The 26,289-nt window shown below is 39.0% G+C and overlaps 1 protein-coding gene across 4 annotated transcripts in view; it reads left to right on the top strand.

Annotated features, from left to right (window-relative positions):
- htr4 (5-hydroxytryptamine receptor 4) overlaps positions 1-26,289 on the top strand; it is a 206,020-nt gene that overhangs the window by 49,953 nt on the left and 129,778 nt on the right. For all 4 annotated transcript variants that reach the window (XM_088080755.1, XM_042493792.2, XM_088080753.1 and 1 more), the window contains exon 2: positions 15,438-15,516. In XM_088080755.1, coding sequence (XP_087936881.1) covers positions 15,461-15,516 — 56 coding nt within the window. In that variant the 5' untranslated portion in view covers positions 15,438-15,460. The remainder of the gene's footprint in view (positions 1-15,437; positions 15,517-26,289) is intronic.

The following is a 26,289-nucleotide window of genomic DNA, read 5'->3' as shown; positions in this document are numbered from 1 at the left end:
GCAAGTCCGTCCAGATGTCTAAAGGGTAATTTCTGTCACTCCCTAAAACACAGCGAAGGGGAAAGTCGTGAGTAATGAGGGTTCGGCTGGAGGGGCCCCGAGAAGACAGGAGCAGGCAGATAATTGGAGTGAATTGAAACAGAAGGGAGAGATTCAAGGTAGGACGCAGCTGGTGTGAGGATAGAGGCTGGCAAGGACGGACTCTAACCCCCCTCGAGTCGACAGAGTGCAGTAAAGACTGAAATCAGTGCGTCCTAAACTAGGAGCACGCATTTACCCTCCAACCCTGAGCGGTAATTAGAGGAGTTAACCCTTACCTGCGGGTGAAATGAAGCAGCAGAAAGCATGTATTATTTAAAGGTTTCAGATTCTTCAGTTATTAACTTGTGAACTGATCCAAATTAAAGGACATCTTATAAAATTGGACAAAACAATCTTAAATTATCCACTACTAGTCTTTCCATTTAATACATAAATAATATCCACACTCATTCACAAAGAATGCATACGAATGTTTTATGCACAAATCAGAGATTCATCAATATTTTTTTTCATTCTGCAAACAAATTTTAATCTGCCTCACATCAATATCAGAAGATGAATTACTTACTTACTTACTTACTTACTTACAAGGAATTTGTTTTTTTGTTGCATAGTCTACATAAAACATATAATAAATCTGGAATAAAAATAAAGCAAAGTACTGCAACATTCAGGAAGATAAATGTTGAATCGTATAGATGCAATGAAACATGGCGATGATATTTTTTAAAAAAGTAGTATACCAAACCTAATTTGCACAATAGGGATATGATAGGGAAGTTGAGGGTAAACTGTTAATTGGTCAATGGCTGTGTGACGCCAAAAGCCACCTTATGCGTCTACATGCAATGCGCAAGGATGGCATCAGCATCAGTGCGGGAGTTCAGAGTTCGATACCTGTGTGGATGTGAGTGTTTTGGGGTTTTTTTTCTACACCTTACCATGTGCCTCTTTTGCGTAATCCCAACCATCGTGACAGTCTGTGTTGTTGTGCACACAAAACAACCGTTCCGCTTCATCCCGCCATGTGCATTCACATGGCACATCACATCACCGTAACGGCTTCCTGGAGCGTAAACAGCTGACACAGAGGATAGCCAAAACATCAGAGCTAGATGAGGAAGTTAATGACAGAGCGCCACAACGTGATGAGTTTGGAGTGAGAACGTGTTGGCATGTCGGTCTATACGTTGGTTTTACTACTCTTAAGTTAACCGTACTGTGCACTAACAGGGTCTGGTGGGATCTGAAATGTGCCGCAGCTCATTCTGCGATTACTGCGAGTAACACCATCGCAACCCATTTTGCCCATCTTCCAGTAAGCAGAAGTGGTGCCAACTTGGCAAACTTCTCGCTATATTAAGCTATATTAGCAACTTATACATTATTATATTGTTTGTCATTATCATGCGTGCTGCTCAGAGTAATCGCAGTCTTGTGCTGTGCAGTCGGTGCAGGTAATGCAGGAGGAGACATAGGTACTGAAGGTACCTGTGCAAACATGCTTATGCTATGTTTTTGTGCAAAGAAGCAATATATTCCCATGCATGTATCATTCAATGGGCCAATTATGTGGCTTAAGCCTGCTGTAGCTCTTTAAAGAAAGTCCTGAAAAATTTAAGCTCTTCATTTACTATAGAGCCTACAGAACTCTTTGTATCAGAGCGCTGGGCATTGTGGGAACTGAACCCTAAAGCTGGTGCTGTATATGTCCTGCTCTCCCTGCGCTGAGCTTTATTTACTGTAATAAAGCTTTGATAGTGTTATACAGTTTATATTTGTTCATGTTGCACGGTCGCATCGAGAGTTTCGTGGCTCAGATCAGCATGTTCCCAAACTGCTTGCACAGGATTTGAGTGAGTTATTTGGCATCTTTAGGGCACAATGCAGCAAAACGCAACACACCTTTACTGATTTATGCAAATGAGGCAGCTTAATTTAAATAAGGACGTGACCTGTGTGTGAATGGAGAACCTTAGCGGGTTATGGTCGAGGCATAGGGTAGGGCGAATGTTTTACATCTCCTCTCAGGCTTTAAATTAGTTTGTCTTTTGTTTGTTTTTTACTTTAACACAGTATTTTCCTACTCTTAAAAAACGATATTTATATTTTGTATTTAGGCAGTTAAAACATCTTAACCAAATGTCTTAGCTGCATAAATAACAATTAAACCTCATGCCCCCCCCCAAAAAAAAACACATTCAGTTGTATATTTACTTAATCATTAGTAGAAACAGTTGGCAGATTATCTCTGTGTGTGTCCTCCTCCTGCTGTGTCCCTGCTCCATGTCCAGAGGAGTCTCGTCCGGTGAGGCGTCCACGGGACAGGCTCACAGTTTGGGGGTGTTCTCACTGTCAGAGGCCCTGGTTGAGTTCAGTGGCCCCTGACAGGGCCCGACTCGGGTCGCCTCCCTCAACACGCTGTTCTGTGCTGAGGCTTAATGGGCCTCTTAGTGGGGAGACAGGCAGCAGATGGTGTGTGGGACAAAACCACACAGCTGGATCAGTACAAACACACACATGCACACACACATCTGGCTGATATTGATGACGGCTTTAAATTTTAGAACTGTGTGTGCATTTTTTAGCATTTGCAGAATCCACCTGTTCTTTGTCTCTTTTTGGCCAATTACACACAACAAGCAGCTGCTTTCTGCCGTCACACTTAGAGCCATTCATTTCTCGTTCACATGCAAAAGTTTTTACTGGAAATTACAGCATAAAGTTTAACGGCAGAAAACAGCTGCTTGTTGTCATTCATGAAGCAAAATCGGATCTTTTTCAGTTTTTTCTCCACTGTAATCAAAATAAATACCCTTTAAACTCCAGAGGTGTGGGGCTCAGTGACTTTTCAACGTACTTTTTGTTACATTGCACAGCTTGTGACAATTGTTATTATCATGGACAAATTATTATAGTCCTCCAATCTACACATAAGAACCTCTGTGAAACAAGAGCATCAGAACAAATCTAAGATGGATTTATTCTTTTTTTTCTCGCTAACTTTGAAATCACATTCGTCCTCTGCAAAAAAAAAAAAAAAAAGAATATCTGAATCCCTGAATTACAATACCTCCCCAAGTAATGAATATTTCATTAGCCAAATATTCGGATCCAGCCTACTTAGCGTTTCATTAAATATGGCTTAACCTAGTATGTGTGATAAATTGCTAAAAGTTACATGTAAAGTTTGAAACTTCCTATGGCTACCTACAAAACTTTAAAGCTGCATTAAAGCTACAGTTGGTAACTTTTATAAAAACTAACTTTTTGTCATATTTGCTGCAACAGTCTCTATATCCTGATGGTATTACATTAGACAGGTAATCTGTGAAAAAAAATCGTACTCCTCTGTCTCCTAATGCTTTTTAAGTTCATTTACAAGAATCTGCCTACAGTTATTGCCAAAAGAAATGAGTGTTTTATAGGTGAGTTTTAATGGGAGATGCTGGTTGTAATGTTCTGCATGTATGCTGTAAACTTACTGTGTATTATCTTATTGGTTCTGCCTCATGTTTGTCCACCGTACGATGCTGAAAAATGCATGAGGTCGGTAGAGTGCAGAGAAAATAGAGAAAATGTCACTGGACTCATCTCATTACTGCAGTTTGACGCCCGTTGCGCATGAAAGTGCCAGAGAAGTGGCACGTGTCGGTCAAACCTCCTGACTCTGAGGCTGCAGAAAGTGCAGGACTCCCCGCCGCTGTGGGAAATGTAAAACGATCCGGTCGGGTCAGCGGGTTTCCGTATGGAAGATAAAGAACTGAGTAACTGACACTGATGAAAAGAGGAAGGATATGGATGAATAGATGATGATGGACAGTTGGAGCATCAGTGGTTGAGAGTGTCCGTCTTTATTAGAATTAAAAATCGTAGCCTCTTACTAAATAACTGCATTCATTTAGTAAGTTTTGCTTTTTTTCGAACGGTAATATTTGATTGTAAGAAATACAGTTACATCCTATTTAATCCTCATCAGTGACAATGTTAGAAACTCTGTATCACAAATAGAGAACCTCAGATTAAAGACAAGTTAATTAGATATTTAATACATTAATTGAAGTTCCCTAGTGTCCTACCTGGAGAATTTTTACAAAAAAGCGCCTCTTCCTGTATGCAGAGCTTACTTAATGGTATTTAAGGTCCTGTGATAACTTTGGTATGTTCTGTTCTGATAAATTTTGAAACAAACGTAAGCAGTATTTTCAAAGTCACATAACGTTTTGTACTCAACACGAGGTCTGATACCATAATATTAGTGTAGTATGTGTTTCATTAAAAAAACTCACGTGCTCTGGCACAAGACCTCATGTTATATTGCAAACTGACACCGAAACGTAATTTCGTCCTTTAATTCAGACATTTTCTTCTGACTGTGGTCATACAAGTGAGAACTCTTTGTGAACGGGAGCTCCTGATTGGAGGAGTCCCTCTCCTGTTGGTTAATGTCCTCTGATGTGATTGGATAATAGGTCTCTTTGGAAAGACGTTTGGTCTCTTTGTCTCTCAGTCAGTCCACTCCCTGTGTTTCCAGTAAATCTTAATCTGAGAAATTCTTGGGAAGAGGATTTTTGAAATATTTTTTAATCTGTTCTTTATTTCCACCCATGTAGCTTTAGTGTGTCTTTGTTTCTGCTTGTGTTTTTAAAGCAGAATATTCCAAAAACCAATGTGCTTGGTTTATAGTGGATTTGTTTTATAAGAAAGAGTTTGTCACACAGTACTTTGGACAGACTGCAAAACCCTCTGAGGCAAACTTCAGATCTTTAAGTATAAGTGAACTTGACTAAATTTAGTATAGACTTGGGTTGTAGTCCAAAGGAAAAGTGTACATTTCGATGCAGATCCGAATTCAGATAAAAATAAAGATATTCAGATTCTTTCTGATTGAAACCACAGATGTAGAGGATGGTGCAGTCCTGGTGGAGGTCTTGTTTTGTGTGTGTGGTCTGTCTTTACATCGTCTGCTCATTAGTTCCAGTCCATTTGTCTGAAGTGTGTGTTCCTGTGTAGACATGGCGTAATGTGAAAGGTCACTGAGTACAACAAGCTGCCAATACATGTCAGTATCATCATCCAGAAAAACATTGTATCATATACACTTTTGTATACTGTGTGTGTGCGTGTGTGTGTGTTTATGTTCATGTGTTTATTTATTGTGTGTACAAATTTGAGTTTTACACCTTGATAGTAGGGGCATATTTTGTCTGGTCCTCAAATCTCAAAGGGCTGTTAAGTTTCAATGAATATGCTTATTATTTTTTTTCTCATTGATTGGTCATTTAATCAATAAAATGTCAGAGAAGAAGAATATATTTTATCCATATGACGTGATACGGATCAGGGATAACCACATCCAAATCAACCACAGTGACTAAAAAACTAAAATGACAATATTTTAAATTTGGTATTGAGAATAATGTCTGATCATTTTTTATGCTTTTCATGATGCATGTAAGACCCTAAATTACATATTTAGAAAACTTTAGGTGATTTGGCAACCCGTGTGTTTCCCATGTGGATGTATACATGAGCACATGGAGCTGAAACATCCACTGCATGTGTGTTTGTGTGTGTGTGTGTACTTTGCATCTTTAAAATGAATAAGACATGAAGCAGTTTTCAAGCCAACCACAAAAAAACAGACCATTGATAGCTTTTAGACTCTCCTGAATGTCATGTTTATTTTTAGATTTTAATTATGTATTTTTTTAAATTATACTTTTGCTGCAACAAGGACCAATCTTCTTCTTCAAGGATCACTTAATTTCATACGAGTAATAAGGGAAGAACACCAGCGTGTACTTGAACTAAATAGATTACAGCAGAGTTTATCATCCTATAGAAACTAATTTATTATATTATCCAATCGGGGGTCACTGTGAATAAAACCTAAATAAATCTCTGATGTAGTGCCTCCATCTGCAGTGCTGACGTCTTTCTGAAGTGATTCAGTTGCTCTTTCTGCCCTGTGAAGCAGCAGCAGCAGCAGCAGTCGGGTGAAAATATGACGCTGCCTTAAATAAAGTTAAGGAGCTTAACTGGTTTTTCTGTACTGGAGTCAATAAATAGAATGGCTGTAATTCAGTGAAATAAAGAAGACTGGTTTGACCTCACTGCAGGCTGAAGGTAGATTGTATTAACTGGCAATATAAATTTGTCTGTGGCATTTAGATAACACAGGCTACAGAGCGTCTCTTTCAACACGTTTTATTGTGTGCATTTGGTTCTATTTGAATACAGTTCTGCAGGTTTCCTAGCTTAGTGTTGTGTATCTATTCTAGAATTTATTTTATTTTATTTTATTTTATTTTATTTTATTTTATTTTATTTTATTTTATTTTATTTTACTTTTTATAGTCTTCAGTGGCGATCCAAAACAAAAAGCGGCATAATTCTGTTTCACTCTGTGCATTTGGTTCTACTCTTTCTTTATGGACAAAAACTTGGTGTAGAAAATATGGACCTGATTTCAACAAACATTAAAGTCAACACATACCACCTAAATTTGAACTTATTTATGCAATATGCATTTTACACCACCCTGATGGTTTTTTTGAGCTGTAGATATTGCACAGATAAATATATGTAGAGAGTTCCTTGGGCCTTTTTTAATGGTGCTTAGTTTATTTCCTCCAGGAGGCCGCTGTGCTGACTGCACACAGGAGCTTAGTTTTGCAGATTTGCTCCACCTTTCATTGGAAACCTCTGGCTGAACCTCAGCAGACCTGAACCAGCTCCACCTCACAGTCTAACAAACACAGACGAGGCCTCCGCCCCCGCCGCGCTCCGCTCACTCCGTCTGTCTGCTCGTCTTGACGTGTCTGTCTCTGTTGTTGTTTGTGCTCGCTCAGCATCTAATGTCTCCCATCGTGCTGTCTGTTTGCTCACTTTTTGACTTTTCTCTGACAGATTTGTGGCGATCTGTCAGTCACTGTTTTCTTTATTTCTCTGTTTGCTCTCATGTTGTGGTTCAAATCTTACCTCTTTTATGGCACAGACAGCTTTCTATATATGTGAGAGACCTGAAAAAGAGGATTGTCAGTGCACTCCTATACCAACCAGGCTGCTGCATTTTGTGCGTCGCATTCGTCATCCAGTTTTTGCTCTCGATTCAAACTTAGGGGCCATTTGCACGGCAACGGTTCTTGCATGAAACATTAATGTTTTGTTGTGGTTTGGCCTTTTGCTCACACAATAACCTTTTAAACCAGGTTCCTGAGGGTCTCTTCTGTCACCGTGTAAACTGGTAATGCGTGGATCCTGTGAAAATGGTGACGTCATGGCAGCATTTCAGACATGCATGGTGTTCTTCTATGGTGTGTCATTATAAAGTTACACTGACAACTACTGGCCTGGTATAAGTGCAACAAGTTCTGGTTGCCAGCTGTGTGGTTACCTGACAACGTCCTCCAGGATTTCATGTGCACGCAGTCGGTTCTGTTCAGCCGGGTTCTCAAGTGACGCTGCCCGTGCACGTTGCATGTGGACACGTATGGTGCCGTCCAGCTGTCCGCCATGGCACACTAACAATGCCACCAATTATGTCTGACCACGTTCTCATCTGAAGCCGCCCAGCCACGTTCTGGTTAGATGCGGGAGGTGACTTTTGGGGTTATGCTGGTGCGTAGATAGCGCTGAGAGAGCGGCATTATATGACGAGTTAAGAGTGAGAGCGGGTTGTCTGTAGCTTTTGTTGCTGCCTGTCTTGGCCAGGACGTTTTTAATCTCAAGAGGTTTTTCTGGTTAAATCATTAATAAATATGAATATGAACAGACGTGGATGTAAACTGTAACTGCATCTTGACTTGTTCAAGGAGGCATGAAACCACGAGGCGGTAACTCTGGTTTGTAACATCCAGACAGTGGAGGGGTCGAGCTGACCGGGCTTAATGTTCTCCCAAAGTGTGAATGTCACATCAGCACAGAAACAACTCGCCATGACTCCATTCGGACTTCTCTCCCAAACTGAGGGAGCAGCTGGTGGCTGGACTTTAAATATTTTATTAGACTCAATCTGCTGACAGCAGTGTTCTGTCAGCGGCTTTCTAAATGACCACAGGGAGAACCAGACGCACACTGAACACGCTGAAGCTCCATTAGACCCAATATTGTTTTACCTCATACAAGTAAACACAACCATGGACACATTCTCACGTAATTGGCTGCTGTGTTTATATTTCTGTACATTAACCCGGCTGTTTGGCTGCTCTCTGCTGCAGGACTGTAATATTTTGATGCACTCTTGATTCCCTGCAGCTGAATCTCATTCATGCTGCCACGAATAAACCTCTTAACAGAATATTTCTGTCCACTTGTGATGTCCCGCCCACTGCTTCTGCAGCCTGCCAGCTATAAACCGATGTGGCTTTTCTGGCGCCTCTGCCTCTCGCCTTTTGTCATGCCTTGTGTTAATACCAGGATGTGCCCATAATGCTGTGCAAGACCAAACTTTTATTTTTTTCATGCAGTGACAGAATAAGTCTCCACAATGTGTCTCAGGGGCATTTCTAGGATTTAAGGACATTGGGGGCTTAGCTCCGGGATATCCTCCTTTTTGATGAACTAGCTCTATTTTGATGCTTTTTTTATGGCACCTTATTCACCCTGAAAAACTTATTTTACACTTCAGTTATGAATTACAATGTTAAAAATTTTAGTAGTTAGTACTAAGTAGAAAAAGAATACTTTACGACTGCTACCATTAAAAATGTATTGACTTGTATTTTTGTCAAAAGTTGCAGAATCTAACTGAGCACAGTTAGTATAAATATGGCCAGAATTACAGATAATTAAATCCAGGGCTTTTTATGATTATTAGGGACTATTATGGATTATGAGAGGGGAGAGGATGGTGCAAAAAGGCGGAGGCATGAGGGACTTATATTTTTTATTTTGGCTTTTGGGACCAGCATCCATCTTTAATTGGCTGTATCTTGTATTTATTGTTCCATAGATGTTTTTTAAAGACAACATACCTTTTAAACCTGCAGGCCTGTCTGTATCAAAGACATGGTTTTCTTAAAACCATATTGGTGATTTATTTTATTTTTTCAATTTTTGGCGATATTTAACACTTTTGGTGATTGTTTTTTAAACTTTAAACTTTTTGGTTACTTTTTGTTTTTTAAACTTTAAACTTTTTGGTTATTTATTTTTCATTAAAAATAAAAAGATGATTTTTGAAGAAACATGCCCTCTAAACCTGCAGGCCTGCCAAAATAGTTATGGCACAGCCAGAAACTGTAAAAACTGAAATTATTATTGTTTTTCAAATTTCCTGACTTTCCTGGGACGCGTCATGTGGGATGAGCATTTTGTGCATTTTCCTTGAATCACTCACAGAGGCTCAAAAAAAAAAAAAATTAGCTTTAAGGTAAAAAAAAAATCCACCCCCCTCTGGTAAATAAATACAGTCCCTATTCTTTTTTTGAAATTCGTGTTGAAAGCTCAGATGCCTGGGCATAGTGATGCCACTGGCATGTCAGAGTGTGAGCTTACCTGAGCTTCTCCAACTCGCCTGTCATATTTTTGTGCATCGACCCAAAATCAGTTTGCCTGAGTCACCAGACTGAGAAACTGTCAGCACATGAAAATGCTGCAATCTGCTGTGTCACGTCTCTCCTCCTGCTCAGTATTTCTCCTTTTTCTTCTTCTGCGATTCTCTTTCTTTCACTTTGCTCCATCACTTTCTCACACTGTCGTCGCTCTCTCCTTCTCCTCTCTGTGTGAGTGGATGAGAGCTGACAGACTCCAGTAAACCCACTCAGCGGCCTCGCCCATTAGCTCTGTCATGCGTTCAACTCGCCTCAGCTCCCCGACTGCGTCTATTATAGAACAGAGTCGGCAGGCCCGCCGCGACCCGAAGACAGCGCCAAGGAGATTTCACACTGCTGTCGAATCAGTCTCATGATGATATAATAATAATCTGTTCTGGATTAATGAATGCTTGGTTACGCTGGTGCCTCCACCTTCATTGTACATGTGTAGGAAGTGGGGAAATCTGCAACAGTATGTGCTTATGTTGCAATGAGAGCTAATGCTTTTGCCCCACATATTCTTTTACATAATGTCCTTGGTGATTGATTTTTTTGAGGTTAGAAAAAGTTCAAATGTAGTTCATGGGTAAGAGAACAGCAGCATGCAAAATGAGAACTGGCAACAGAAAGCTCACGTGGTGAAATTATTACATACTGGTGCAATTTTCCGACCTTTCCCTATCATGCAGGTCCTGGCACCAGTGTGACGGAGCACTCTTCTCTCTTGACAAATCCATCCAGGGTGATGATATTAAACATAAATGTTGTTACATGATGCAACCATGGTGACATGTTTCAGTTTGAGCCACCTATTGCAGTTGGACCGTGGTGATTTTACTTAATTTATATTTCAGAATCAGAAAACTTTCTCTGCTGTGACAGAATATCATCTCAGACGCAGCTCAACATACAGTGCAAAGCAAACTCGGACAATAAACATACAGCACTTGTTCCAAAAAAGCAGATACAACAATTAGATGGTATAAAAAACACAATAATACTACTTTGTGTAAAGTGGCATAGTGTTTATGTAGACGTATGGATCGTTACCTTTTATTCAGACAGTCACGCTGCGAGTCGCTCACAGAGCAGCGCCCCACTCGCAGTTTAATTACATTTATGGCAAATCAAATGCTGTTGCATCAAGTGCCAGATCACAACTTTCCAGGGATTTTCGTCTTGTAGCCTTTTTCTATTAGATATCAGCTGTACTCAATAAGTAATATTCATTTTAAAAAAAAGTTAACTCCCAGGATCACTCAAAATGGTCCACGCTGAAGCTTAAAATCTGTAATCTTAAATCATATTAGCTTAAATTTTAGTGTGGACATCACTGTGACACTTTGTGATATCATTGCAGCATGTAGTTTACTTTACCTTAACAGTTTTACTTGACATGACATATGATGCAATATACTGTGTAAAGCACCTTTCCTACTGCACAAAAAAACCCAAAACAATGACCTCTGGCTTTTCAGCCTCTCCAGAACGTTGTGATGCTGCGATAGCAATAATTGATGCAAATTTAAGAAAACAAAAAATGAAAGCAACTATTTGTCATTTTTTCTAGCAATTTTATTGCAAACAAAAATGCAGTTTTTTGTGGTTTTTTGTTGAAAAGTACTTATCGGCCACAAGAAGCTGGAAATTATTGATTTATCTGTATCGATTGAAATAATCATTATCATGCATCACAGGAACCTTTAAGCTTAAGAAATCGTGCTTTTATGTATATTGTGACACACATATATATATATATATATATATATATATTTGGATCTAAAAACATAGTGGCATCATGATAACAACCTGGCATTCGAAGGGTTAAAATTCTGAAAATTAATTAAGATTTGATATTTATTATTAGATTAGATTTTAATGATTATTTATGATTATATTTATTTGATGTTGGTTAAAAATTTAACCCAATGAATAATAATAATAATAATAATAATAATAATAATATAATATTAATGTAAAATATTTTTTAAAGTTTGATTTTGAAAAGAGCAATTTTGCAGAGCGATACGAGTGTTTGATTTTAAAGTAGCTCCTAAAGGTTAAAATGCTTCTCTGTGATTTGCTTTTTTGTCGATATCAGAGCTTAAACTTCTATAACTGAAGAATGAAGGCGAGCTTAAAGTGTTACATGCTTATTCTTTGCATGCAAATGTAATATGAGCTGCGAGCCTCTGTAAGAATCACCTCACGATATCTTGTGAATCCATATCTTTAAGTTCAAACAAACAGATATTCCTGTTTGGATGGATCTGCACGAGCTTGTGTGTGAGATGACGTTTACCAGCGCTGACCTGTGCACTTTTGTATCCATGTGACACTCGATGAAGGTCATCTCTTTTATTCTGATTGCGCTGTATAGTACTTGAAGATAAATATTCCTGACAGGAGCATGTATATATACTAGAACATAAAGATTATTCATCGTGACACTTTCATAAGTCATTGTGCTCAAAAGGTCCATATAGCTGACCTTTAACCTTTTGTCCTCAGCAACTTCTGGATCTCATGTCTTTATATCAGCATGTTGAAACATGGAAACATGATTTTAATGTATTTAAAATTATTTTAAAATGTGCTTTTTTATTTTCACTCTGTGTTTTCTGGTATTCATTTATTTTTAAGTGTTTTTAAGAGAAGATTTGATAATAATAATTGTTTTTATGTTGTTTGGTGAAGTGCATGTAGTTGATGGTCTATTTAACCACAAGAATAAAAGCAGAGTGCAGGTATTGTGAAGACGTGCTGTAAGATTTCAGGCACAACCCTGACTGAACTTTCCCAATGCTACAAGTTGAGGATTATAAAAAGGATGAGACAGTCCGTGCAGACCACAGCCACCCTCTGTCACAGGCCTTTAAGGCGCTCCTCTCTTGCCGTAGGTACAGCCTGCCAAGATGCAAATAGATTTGAAAATTCATTTGTCACTGTACAGATGTTTTGCATATTGTATGTACGTCTTTTTGATGGTTGTTCTTGCTGATGGCTGTACTACAAATTGACCCTTGGGATAATAAAGATGAAACTCAGGGTTTGAAACTTGGGACTTGATTTGGGGCTTTCCAGTCTTTACCTGGGGCTTGATTGCAAAGACTTGTTACTTACTTGTGACTTGCAAAACAGTATGTGTGTTTCCATTTCAGATTTGCACAATACTTAAGCGATATTTTTGAAATGTCTATAAAACACAACTGCGAGATGACTGCATTTCCATTGAGTGATGTTCTGTGACCTCTCCTCTGGCCTCTCCAGTTACCATGGCGATGGATGTTTAAAACAATAGCAGCTTTATTTCTATTGCAGCCACCACACTAGCTTTCATTATTTCCAATCCAAGGCCACGTAGGTGCGTTATGGAGCTGTGATGGAAAGGCGAGCCCCTTATACATGGGAGCGGCCACAGTTGAGGGATTTCTGGGAGCTGATAGTCCACAATTTCACAGAGGAATTGTGGAATCAAAACTTCTGGATGATTCGCTCAATTTTTAAAGAGTTATGTGATGCCTACTGACAAGCGTGTAGCCACAGTATCATGTGACCTATACAAGCAAAAAAGTGTTTCCATTGCAGTTTTGCAAAATATGGCTTTTTCGAATCACCTGAAATACCACCTCATGTCAGCATAAAAACTTTGTTGCAATAAATGGGAGTTTTTTTAAACTGACGTTTCCATTAGGCATATTTTATATTCGCAGTTCCAGTGTAAGGGTTAATGGAAACACGCCTTGTGACTTGATCCCAATCTCTGATTATTAATAACCATAACTGCGCTCAGTTTCTGTATGAAGATTGAACTATCTTTCGAGGGATGCTCTTAATATTCATTAATCCATAGTTGACTCCATGACAGCTCTGTGTGTGTGTGTGTGTGTGTGTGTGTGTGTGTGTGTGTGTGTGTGTGTGTGTGTGTGTGTGTGTGTGTGTGTGTGTGTGTGTGTGTGTGTGTGTGTGTGTGAGTGTGAGTGTGAGTGTGTGCATGTTAAGCATATGCCATCTGTTGTATAGTAATCCATGATGTCATATAAGTCTATGTTTACATGATTGCATGTTTGTTTGGTCTCATCAGTGTGTGTGTGACAGAGAAAATGAATATTGTCTAAGAAGATTATGTGAGCTTACTTTATATTATTGCAACAGAGAGAAATAATGAAAGAACAAATATCTTTATTTATGTGTGACATTTTTAGCGAGGGTGAATTTGTTTGTCCTTTGTTGCTCATTTCATTACAGAAAACTAATGTATTGAAGCTGCACAACAGAAAATGCTCTCTCCGCTGTCCGAGTCCATGAGCTCTGCCCTTTGTGTTATTATTTGTAATGTAGATAATATGAGGATTGTGTTCATTCCTCTGTTGGATTTGTGCAGAGGCGTCAAAGTTTTAAATGTCCACATGAATGTTTTCTGACAGCTGCCCATATGGCTGAGGCATAACGGGGTTTGTTATTGAGGTGATAAATCAGCGGGTCATGATCTTCCTCGGTCTGCTCGGGACTGCTCTGTCAGGCCGACCTTCATCGTGCATCACAGCTGCGGACATTTACATGCACTTAGCAGTCACGCCTTGTTATAGCATTGCTTTAGTTTAAATCTGCAGAAGGGAAATTAAGCATAAATATAAAAACGTAAACAAAAACTCAGCTTGTCAGCAGTTAAATTTTGCCATTGCACATCATCTCCTCTTTCTGACTATGTTGTCCATTTCAGGAATATGTTTACAAATGTGAGCAACCAGTTGCTGGAGCTTTAGGACCATTTTCTGCAACTCAGGTGCTTCTCTAAAATTGTTCACAATCTGAAACTGAAACTGGTACACTACACATGCATCTTATGTAATGTAAAATAACTCAGCATTGACTTGTGGTTTCACATGGGACACAAACAGTGATCTCCTGGGTGAAAGTCCTGTATATGTTTGACTCGTGCATCCTGACCTATTGCACAGACTTTGTTGCGCTTTATGCTACATACCTGACTTCTTCCTTTGCCCCTGTCACAATTACTATCACCACTAGAGGTCTTCACCTAACAGTAACATAAATATGGGTCATAATAAGCTGCTTGTAAGAGCACCCTATGTGGTCATTTTTTAGAGGAGGACAATCTCAAAAAATTACAAGAAAAACATGGCCAAATAACTTCTTAAGAGCAGAATTTTCAAGTTCAAGGGGTCAAACACACGCAGGACTTTCACCCAAGAAACTGCTGCCTGTGTTCTCTGTGAAACCAAAGGTCAGCGGTAAGATATTTTTTACCAGGTTATGTGATATGACAAATGACATATGTCATGTTACTAAGTGTTAGTAAAAGTTGTACTTATTTTAACCCAAACCATGATCTTTTTTCTAAACCTAACCAAGCACTTTTGTTGCCTTAACCTAAAAATGAAGAACCCTACATTGGATTGAGATTATTTTCAAAAGAGACTGTATGCATGCGAGGAGCGGACACCTGTGAAAATGGAAGTTTATTTTAAACGGACATGACTGACACTCCGTCTCTAAGTGTCTAAAACTGACATTAGGAGGTAACTCTTGGGGTGAGAACATGAGGAAAAGGCAGTTTTTTAAGAATTGAATGTCAGACTACTCTTTGCTAAATCCAAGATTATTGCCCCCAAAGTGTGATGTAAGTGCTAGTCAATTGGCAGTAAACTTTAAATGTCAAAGAAAATTATTTCATTTGCATAATTCTGATTTGATTTATTACACTTATGTTAATGCAATCTGCAGAGTCCGCTGACTGCATGAATTGTTTTATATGTGTAATTAAAAGTTCAGCCTATAATAATATACATGATTATGTCAATTTAATTGTTAATTGGTATCTCCTGTCTGCAGGGACTCTCTGCATTTATGGTTACATGAATGTCAGCGCTGCAGGCCAGATGCCGGTGATGGAGGAGCTTGTCAGTGAGAGGTAAGAAGTAATCAGCTTTTATGTAGGATAATGACTGTATCTTTTGATTGAACACCTCCTGGCAATGGTTTCATAGTTTAATATACGACACAGAAAGTTTCTCAAAATAGACTCAGTCAGACGCAAGCTTATAACAATTAGTTTCTGTTTTCTAAGAAAGACATTTAAGACATTTTACCTTCAGTGTTATCTTTTGACCAGAGCTGTCCAGAGTACAATTTGCAGTCAGTGTTTCAGATTTCTACTACGGACACTTTGAAATGTAAACACTCACCTAAAGTTTGGCAGCTCTGGTTTTTAACGGTTTTTTTTTCATAGTTTGATCTCCACTTTAGTCTTCTTTTTATCTGACAAAGCATGTACCACTGTGCAATCCCAAAGTCTGGCTTTATTTGTAAGTTTTACAAAAAAATCTTTCACAAGAGATGTTTCAGTACCATTTTTTTCTTCTTAGTACCAAACTCGATATCTGAACTTGCGTATCGGACAATACTTAGCACTGATCAAATGCTATTGTGTTTAAAAAAAGACAACAACACAATAGCTATTTGCATTTCCTTTTCAAGATGCTAGAACATAGGAAGGACGAAGCAGAGGCCATTTAAAGTAAGTTTCTTGACCATAGTGTTCAAAAGTACCGAAGAGAGAACTTTGCTCTTTGCTATTATGTTGCTTATTTATGTTTCAAAAATGCTGTGGTTAACTTGTGGTTATGTTAAAAGCTTTTGGTTCATGGGAATCTATCATGTTTTGGTTAAAAATACACTTTTTTTGGCACAATCAAAACTTTTTTGTGCAATTGCAGCTCAAAGTGCTGATGATGTCTAGGTTACCGTCCACCATCCCCTGCGCCTCCCCATGTAAAAGTCACCCGATATACATGTAATCTGAACTACGCGACTTTAGTTACGGATATGATATATATGAAACTACACATGTATCTTCTGTTTGCTTAGTTTGTGCCTATTTTTGTGGTTCTTTTAATGCTTAGACTGTCGAGTGATCCTATTTTCACTATGTTAGCAATTTTTTCAATGGATGCACATTCGTAATATTATAGCAACACAAAGTACTTGGATTAGATTAGATTAGATTAGATTAGATTAGATTAGATTAGATTAGATTAGATTAGATTAGCGATAGAGCGGAAATTTGTCTTTGGCTTTGCTCATACTAAGCAAAGGTACATGCAAACACATAACACAATGCACCATTAAAAATGCACAAATGTACAATACAGTAGTGCAAACAGGCAGGTAGGAGCAATAAGTTACATAAATAACAGAACAGAGCACATTTTACAAAATAGTAGTGTTCCCTAACACAGTTATTCTGTGCTCTGTGTATTCTGTGCCTGTATGGCGTTGGAAATAAAGGACTTCCTCTAAATGTTACGACTGGTTCTTGGGACCCTAAATACTGCTATCCGAGTCCTTTATTTTTGATTGATGGCATTATGTTAGCATTATTACAGCTGGTTGAGCTCAGTGACCTCAATTTGTATAGACGCCTTGAGGTATTTCTGGTGTCCTCTGATGAGTGGACTCACAGACCTGTCAAGTTAATTTTATTTACAGAGTAGAAGATCACAAATTTGCGTCAAGAGGCTTTACAAACTGTAAGACACCCTCTCCATCAGACCTTGAGGGATTTTTACTTACAGATTGGTGACAAAATAAACAAAAAATGCTTCAACACTGTGTCTTCATAAAGTGTTAGTGCACCAAAAGCAACCAGAGGAGCTTCAGTGATCCTTGTAAAAAATTCTTTAAGTCTCTGAGCTCCGCTGGAGGGATTAGTACCATTCTTCTGAGGGATTCTCCCTTTTTTGGTATTTCCATGATGGTGGTGCTTAAAGGGTCAGACATACTTGGCTCATTTAATGTTCATGTACAGCTGCAGTCATACGGACGTCTGCATCCGCGGTTCTATTCATAGTAAAGCTGATGGTCCGTGTCAGTGATGGGAGGGCTGGGAGCTGAGTTTACCGTCCTCCTACTGCTAATATTCGGTGAAGTGAATCCAAAAGATGCTGCTGGTTTTGAGTTTGGAGTAATTGTCTGCCAAATATGACAACACACTTAACGATTACTTCACCGATGCGAGGCCTCTGGATGACGATGTTTATGTCACACAAACAAATCTGGACCCTTGTGGACATGCTGATGTGGAAACTATGAATTGTGTTAACATGTTGCCCCAGATTTGACAGAGGGATGTCGAATGCTGTAAAGTCCTCTGAGGCACACTGAGATTTCTGGTGATGGGCTTCGGAAATGAAAAAAAATTAAAAATTAAAAATTAAAAATGTCACACAGGTGTTTGGTTTAGGTCTACTGACTGACCTCAGATATGATTCACGTCATTTTAAAATTCATCAAACCACTATAAACCAAATTAAAATTGCAAATGTAAATAAAAGAAGACACACATAAATAATTTTTTATTTATCGCAAAAAGTTTTTACGTTTGCATTGAGTGGTATTTCAGGTGATTTCGGAAAGACATATTTTGCAAAACTACAAAGGAAACCCTTTTTTTCATAGGTCACATGATAAAGGAACTGGCTCCGTCGGGTTTGATGCAGCAGGACCTACAAAAGCTGTTATTGCATCACATAACTCGTGGACTATCACCTCCCAGAAATCCCTCATACATGGCCGCTCCCACGTTTAAAAAAAATACAAAAACATATTCATCCACACAGTCTGTTGTAAAAAGAAAAGAACAGCAGACGAATAAGCAGAGATAGCTGCTGTTTCGTAATAAATCCTTGTCAGAGGTCCGCAGATCAGACATGAATTGACTGCCCTGATTCCTTCTTCAGGGGCGTTCTCATTTTCACATTTCTGGCTCAGCTGAGGAAACAATAAGCAGTGAGGGACTTCTGCTGCAGCGCTCGCTGTCTCTGTAGTTATCTCCCCCTCAGGCTTGTTGGTTTGATTGAAACAGGGATCCTGCTGAAAATGTTGGGTGGTCTGTTTTTCGCTGCTTTGGAATGTAAAGAGTCATTTTACAGCTTCCCCCGCCTGGCTAATGTCCTTCAGCCCTCCGGCTGAGACAGAGAGTTAGATTTTTTCTTTAATCATCACTGTGAGGGCGCAGTCGGAGCACTTTTTTCTGACTGCTTGTTTTGAATAACAGACTGATCAGAAAAGAGAAAAAGATGCACGGAATAAAAGAGGCAGAGAATAAATGCTGAAGCACTTTAAGTCGGCAAAGAATTACAAACCAAAGAAGACAGGTTGTCTCTTGTGTTGTATTTCTACACTAATTATCTCCACCGTGATGAGAGAAACCTGTCGGTTGTGGAAATGTGCTCGTCCTCACTGAAGTTATTGTTTGTTTATTTATTTATTTTCTTTGTTACCTTGGCAACGACTTTCCTCTTTCTAAAGTCGCTATGGAAGCGATAACAGCTGGAGCGCAGCAGGAGAGAACAAACACCTCTCAGCACTAAAACAACTATTTCAGCTTTAATGAGTCTTTAAGTCTGAAAACATCTCATTAGATTTTGGAATTTAGTTTCAATCTAGTAAATGTTATCGTCAATCAGTGAGTTGTAAGATGGCAATGAGCAATGTAAGTAGAAATGACCTAGAAATTTGGAAGACATTAGTAAAAAGTACAAGGAAATTACCTGAAAATTTGCAGGAAAAGAAACAAGCAAAAAAGCAAACGGGAAAATTAAACAAACCAAAAACAGGAAAATAACCTGAAAAAAATACTTAAAAAATAAAAGAATTTAAATATATGATTATAAGAAAAAAAGTTCAAATAGTCACATTTTTTTAATGACCAGAGGCCCATCAGGCCATCAAGCTTCATGAAAAAGTATGAAAGTCATTATTAAAAAATGTGTTGCTGATGACTAAAATGGGCGAATTAGCTTATTATATTCAGAGGAAGGTAGAGGGACGTGTAGGCTTTGTAAAGGGTCAGAATTAATTTGGAGGGTCTTAACACGAGCAGTAAGCCAAGTGTGTTGAGGAGATGTTAGGGTTACACTACATGACCCAGTTTTTATCTGGTTAATGGCAGAAATGCGAAGCCTCCAGCTGCCTTTAGAGAAACCAAACGGCTCCAGCCAGGAGGTATGATTTATGACTCAGTCTCACCCCGGCCCCCGCACCGCCCTACATACATCCCAGTGTCACATATGTTACGTACGACACACTCTCGTAGCTACATGACAGATTTGGTCGTTCGCCAATGACTCCCAAACCACATATATGACTGTTGGCTGCGTGTGTGAAACAATCCTATTCTAGTTAGGTTTAGGAAACACATCTACTTGGTTACATTTAGAAAAAAAAGATTTATAAATTTAGATGAAATAAGTATATTTGTTACATAACTTAACTTATGAGTTAACTTATGTTTGTGACGTAAGTGAACTTTAGTTAAAACAAGTCTGTGTTGACTTTTGGTTTCATACGGGTCACAAACAGTTGCCTCCCACCTCTGCGGACTTTGTCTCTCTTTATTTCACGTTATGCGACTTCCTCCTTGACAATTACCACTGGCCACAGTATGTGAAGTCATGATCGACAGCTGTATGTGTCAGTCGTTGTGATTGTGATCAATGGTACTGGTTGAAATTGGGTTTGAGAGGTGTTTTTTTCATTTTCCTTTTAGTCATTATTATATAATCATATCATTCTGTGGACTCGCTCTAAAATGTGACATTTTTTGCGGGTCCCTGAATGCAGCAGGTGTGTTTTTCCTGTCTCCTCTGCAGCACTTGTCATTCGCTGCATGAATAATTGATCTGTGGATCAGTTCCCAGCTGATCAGTTCACTAACTGCGGCTAAGAGGAGCTGTTTACAGGTGTTTGTAAGTGAAAGTGAAGTTTTAGACCCCGCAGGATGAAGGGTTAACTTTCACTTTCAAAGTGACGTCTCTGCTGCAAGTGTGCTATAAATAACTGAACAGCATATATATTAGAGTGGTGCTCCTAATTAACAGTCCAGCTGCAAACATGTAGTTGTGGTGGTTGATGGTCTGGCTTCTTTGGTTTACAGTGGTATGAAATGGAGAAGAGTTATCTATCTTTATATAAAGTCTATAGCTGTCATGATAGAGATGTTTTTTCTGTGGTGGATAGTCCGTTTTAATAATGTGGTCACATACGTGTTAGCATGTTTGTTTGGCCAATGGTGCAGCTGGTAAATGCTGGTAAAGTGACGCACTTTAATGCATTCAAACAGAATGACAGATAGTTTGATAAAGCAAGCAGTTAGTATGATGATATATGATGATATCTGAGATAAAATTACATTAAAAAAGAAATGTATTTTATATACATCCTATAAATGCACACTCAAACACAAATGCACACATAAATTAGCAAACATCCAGAACTATTGGGATGGAGATCATTTTAAATGCAAAATTAGCATTATTAGCACATCACTTAATGTTGAACCCGCTATTTCTTAATTAGCAGAAACACTATCTGGTGTTGCTGCTTTCTTACCAGGAGGCAGAAATCCATATTAATCACACCACACATGTTGCACTGCACGTTAAGGCAGTACGGCGTCACATCACTGACTTTAATCTCATTTACCATAAATCCAGCCTGTGCAGTGTTTATGCTGACATTTGTCCTCTGGCATGGATGATTCTCCATTGTAACACTAGTTCTTGTGCCAAACGTGGTCGACATAATGTTCACTTTAAATGGGATTTGAAAAATGTAAATAAGATAGAGTAATGTTTGCGGGCAGTTTTAGACTATACTATGTTTTTTTTTTTCTCTGAGATTCATGTATTAGCTTCATAAATGCTGCTTCATAATGCTGCCCTTAGTAAAACTTAGTAAATAAAATTCACATGAACGTGATTATGAAATAGTATGAAGCTTATTTTTATTGTCATTGTCATATTTTCGGCATTAGCCTGCATCAATATTAAAATTGCAAGACTTCCATAGTTTCTATTACATAGCAAAGAGTTGAAATATGCAATTTATTCATATATGCATGTTTAGGTGGTTCTGTCTTTCTTCTTTGTTTAGTACATTACAATATTTTTAGTGTTAAGTGCCTTCAAGCAAAGAATCTAAAATTTTAATTAGCCAGTGTCGTTCCTAATGCATAACCCAGTTCCTCTGCAGCATTTAAAATGATCTGATTGGTTTAGACCGTTTAGCAACGCTTTCTCATTGAGGGGGCGAGATGATACATTTTTTATGTCCCACAGATTTTACGTAACAATATTGTGTAGGAATGAGATGTTTTTTTTTCACATGATCTTATTTATTATACTTAATTGCCAAGTAGCATGTACACCAATATCAATAATCAATCCCTTCAAGTTTGTGCACAAAAGCATGCAGCAAATACTAAAAGATACATAGTTTTTGCATGTATTAATCATATTTTCCATTTGAGTGAGTGCGGCATAATGCAGGAGGAGCAGAAACTGTCCCTCCATGTCGGCGCACTGTTGAACTGAAACAGAAGCGCCCGGTGATGTCTGCTGCACATGCTGCTGGATCTAAAATTGATCTTTCTTCAGTTTGGCAATTTTCTTTTATAGGCTGCATTTAAATGGACCGCATTTATATAGCACCCCTCTACCTTTATGGACAAAGCGTTTTACGATTTGCTACATATTCACCCATTTATACGGCGACGGTGGCTGAGCTGCGATGCTGTGTTTTTGGTTGTTTAAATGTTGTGACCTGCAGCAAGAGTCCACGCTTAAAGTTTTAGTGTGACACAAGCTGTCAATCCTGATTTTGTGCTTTAAAAACCTTTTTCTAATAATAAAATTTGAAGCTCTTCCACTAACTGGTGGCATGGGTAGAAAAAATAACAGACAATGCAAAAGTTTCAGCAGAAAATATCATGATGGCTGCAGCTGCCCTTAAAGAAGCCCCTGAAACGTTACCAGCTAACACTGTGTGGAAGAAGAATGTTCCTGCTAATATCCTTTAAGTGCCGCACATTGCTATCTTTAACCAACACTTATATTTTACATGTCCAACACTTCCTGCAATGTAATAGCTCATGTCAGGGACTTTTATGCAACAATCGAGCGCGACCATCCCGGAACAGGCTGTGCGTTGGAGCCATAAGTCAATAGGATGCAGTCAATCAGACTCAGAGCGATCAGATAGCAGCGAGCTCCTCTTTCCGCTCCTCGAATCAGCTTTCCCCGCTCGCTCTGCTGTTTACCTTCCTCTCCTCACCACCTCAGGTGTCTTGTGACAGATCCTGTTTTCTAGATGATTGCTTTCAACGGGGACGTTCGGCCTCAGATGGCATTTAGGCGAACAGGAAGACAGAGAGCAGGTCGCCTCTGCCGGCTCACATTGTTACAGTACATTTGTCAAATGTTTTCTCATGCACACTTTTGTTTGCTAATTCAGTCAGTTTATAATTTATTCATTTTTATCATCCTTGTAATCCATTCGTGGGCATACTGAGAGAAGGATCAGGAGTGTAAACTCAGTCCTCCTGGAGCCAGTTTCAAAAAGTGGGATTAGTAAAAACTGAATTTGTTAAAGCTGAAATGAAGAAAATCTGGGTTTTTTGTTCCAGAAATATAATTTAAACTCTGAGTCAGACTGAACCGACTCTGTTTGCGGGCAGATTTTCCCGAACAAACCCAGAGTTTTTCTTTTGATGCATTCGTGTGATATCTGAACGTTGTTGGAAAGTCGTTCTTCTGACTTTGTTGTGTTCATGTGCTGTTAGGTCGTAAAGTGGCAACAACTTGGAAGCTACAAAGAAGATGGCTTGTATTTTAATACTTAAAGTGTTTAAACAATATTTGATTGATAAAAAAAAATAACTCAGTGAAAGCAGAAAATGATATTAATGTATTACATAATTATAGGGTTAACCTATAAAGTCTATTTTTCACACAGTGAGCATGCAGGGTGTGGCTGTGTTTACGCTCTGTACTGCACCTCTGCATCTTTTCATAATGTCAGGGATCCGTTCATCTTCGATCACCTCAACCATCTGCACATGATGTTGACACGTTGCATCTTCAGTGAATCGGCGGCAGCACAATCTGAGTCTATTCCACTTTTTTCTGTCGCTCCATTCAAGCCTGACTTCAGCTCGGTGGCTGTGTTGCAGAGTGCCGACTTGGCAGCCGACAGCGCGCCACCTTTTCCCATCTCAGACTGAATAATTTATTTAGCAACTGCTTATGTAATCTCAATCAGAAATCCTCCATTCATACAAAAACACATTTGCTGATGCATGAAGCTGAGCATGAACACACACACAAAACTGAGACACTGAGACACAATACAGGGCGCCTTGACTCCCATTCATCTTATCATATGTGAATCGAAGAACGCGAACGATGCCGTCAAAATCTCCGGTGATGAAAGAGACGTCTCTCGAGCCTCTGAATCAGTTTTTCCTCCCAGATGGACAGGAGTCGGCAGGTGGAGAGAGTGTGTGTGTGTGTGTGTATGTGTTGAGTGCACCATTATACAGTGTTTCCAACCGGTTTCCATTCATGCCTGACAAGATGATTTATCCTACCTGTCAGTGATAGCACTTCCAGGCGTGTGCCGGTTCAGCCTCCAGTGCCTCCCTCTGCTCTTTGATCCTCTGCCTTCAGAAAACAACTCACATCCTGCTGCAGGATCCTCAGTCAACCTCTGCTTTCACACACCTCGCGGCTCACTTTCAGGGCGTTTTCACACAGCCATTGTTTAGGTCAGCCCAATCGGACTTTTGGCCTGAGTGCGGTGCGTCTGGGCCAGTGTGAACACAGCAGTCGCACTCTGATGCGGTCTGTTTGTGTGAAAGCGCCCGACCTTGATCTGCCCCAACTATCTGGTGTACTACACAAGTTTGAGCTAAAAAGGATTAATCTGCATCTCCTCCTGAAGAAATGCGCATTCCCAGCCTCCAGTGCATCAACACAATATTGTCAAGTCGAAGCCGCGCTACAAACACACTTTCAAATTGTGTCGTTTGTAGAGAGTGGTACATACAAACGATAACGAATGCAGTGACCTGCACCAGGAACAACGTGTGTAATTGTTGTGGCTCCATTGTGCACATTTATTTCTCTTTACTTCTCAGCACTTCTTTTTCAGTCCGGGAGTCATGGAAACATGACGCTCCGCCAGTGGTGCAGCCTGTGGACCAATGAAGGTGTGTGAAAGTGAGCCATACTAGCTGAAAAATGAAACAATATATATAATATAATTTTAACATCTGGTGCACACCAAAGGTGAAAACCACCTCAGAAACACTCACCATGGGTGTGGCTTTTCAGGAAAAGTTTGCATCATGTACTTTTTTGTGAGTGCATAAATTAATTAAGCATTGTTGGAGTAGTTTCTAAAAAAAAAAGCAATGTCTGACACAAAGTCTGAAAGTCAGAGATTTGAATCATCAGTCAGGCAGGTCACAGAGGAAGAGACTCTGCATTATAAAACTCTGAGATAACGTTATCTTCTCTCTTCTGCTCAGAAGTGGTGAATTTACAGCTCACTGCAACTTAATACGACAGTCTCTGGCTTTTGTTTGATATCTCGTGTTGTAAAAAAAAGTTTTTGCACATTGCTGGTCCACCGTTGGTGCTGTTTGATATTACAAAGTGGATTATTGACACCTTATGTCATATATTTAATCACTACAATATTGCACTGTAGTGTTGGGTACCAAAACATGGTGCTAATATGGCACTATTTCCAACACTGTAACTGTTAGTGTTAAAATATTGTTGTCGGGTTGAGTTTTATTGATTATGTGAGAGTATTATGTGAATTTTTCAATGCGTTTCTGTATTAATTCATATTTATATATCAAGGGTACTTTAAAGAATTTTGAGGTAACATATTCAATTTCTACTTACATTTTGCCTTTTTTTTTACCATTCTTTCACATTGTTAACCATTGTTTGGGCTTTATTTTGAAAGAAAAAAAATCAGTTCATCGGTTAAAGTGACTCTCTGGAGTGTGCTAATGCTGCAGTTTGACTTTCACTCTTAGAGGAGATCATTGGCCAGCTGTGGTTGAGATTCACAAGAGATAACATTATAAAATACTAATTTAGTTGTACAGTATAAATCTCCAGAAACTGTTGTCTGGAGGATGAGAATGAGGAGATGGGGGGAAAACGCCTGGAGCTCTCATTTTGTATTCATTTTTAATTCAATGATATCGTGCTTGAGAGGATGCTTGTTGCCAGATGTTAAAACGAAAAGCAACAATGAAAACAAACCAAAAGTACATTAAGCAGTGAAGCCATAAGACACTGTAAATATGAGCCTGACTTTATACTGCAGTTTGCTGACAGAGACGCTCTGGTTTCCATATTAAACAAAAAGACTGTTAAAACTTTCAGTTGCAGAACACACTGTCCTTTTACAAAACTTGAATTTTAATCTCGGTCTTCAGTACGCTGTGTTCTGCACAGGTAGCTGTTTCACACCAACTTTCAGAATAAAATGTGAGTAGTTGTGCATAATATCTTAATCTTCATTCTCTGCTCTCATCCCTCACTAAGCACAAAACTCCCGTTCCATTTATCACCTGAGAAAGCTGAATGTTCATTCTGCAGCACTAATGCAGCAAAAAGAAGGATTAATGAAGGTTTCAGCAGCTACTTTCCCAAAATGTAGCTCCTGCTTTGGATGCAGAGGAGATTTGAGTCGTGTTGTTTTAGCAGCTCACATGAAAATGTAAGCATTTTATGTTTCAGCAAACCATGGCTACATTTCATTTGTGTGCTTCATACATGTCATATCAATGTTTCTAGAGTGACATAATCCTAATTACATA

This window comes from Plectropomus leopardus, chromosome 8, assembly GCF_026936395.1.
Source record: "Plectropomus leopardus strain MGB_pleo_1.0 chromosome 8, ASM2693639v1, whole genome shotgun sequence".
Classification (NCBI taxonomy): domain Eukaryota; kingdom Metazoa; phylum Chordata; class Actinopteri; order Perciformes; family Serranidae; genus Plectropomus; species Plectropomus leopardus.
Note: the sequence above shows the minus strand (reverse complement) of the source record. Positions and strands in the feature narration are given on the sequence as shown.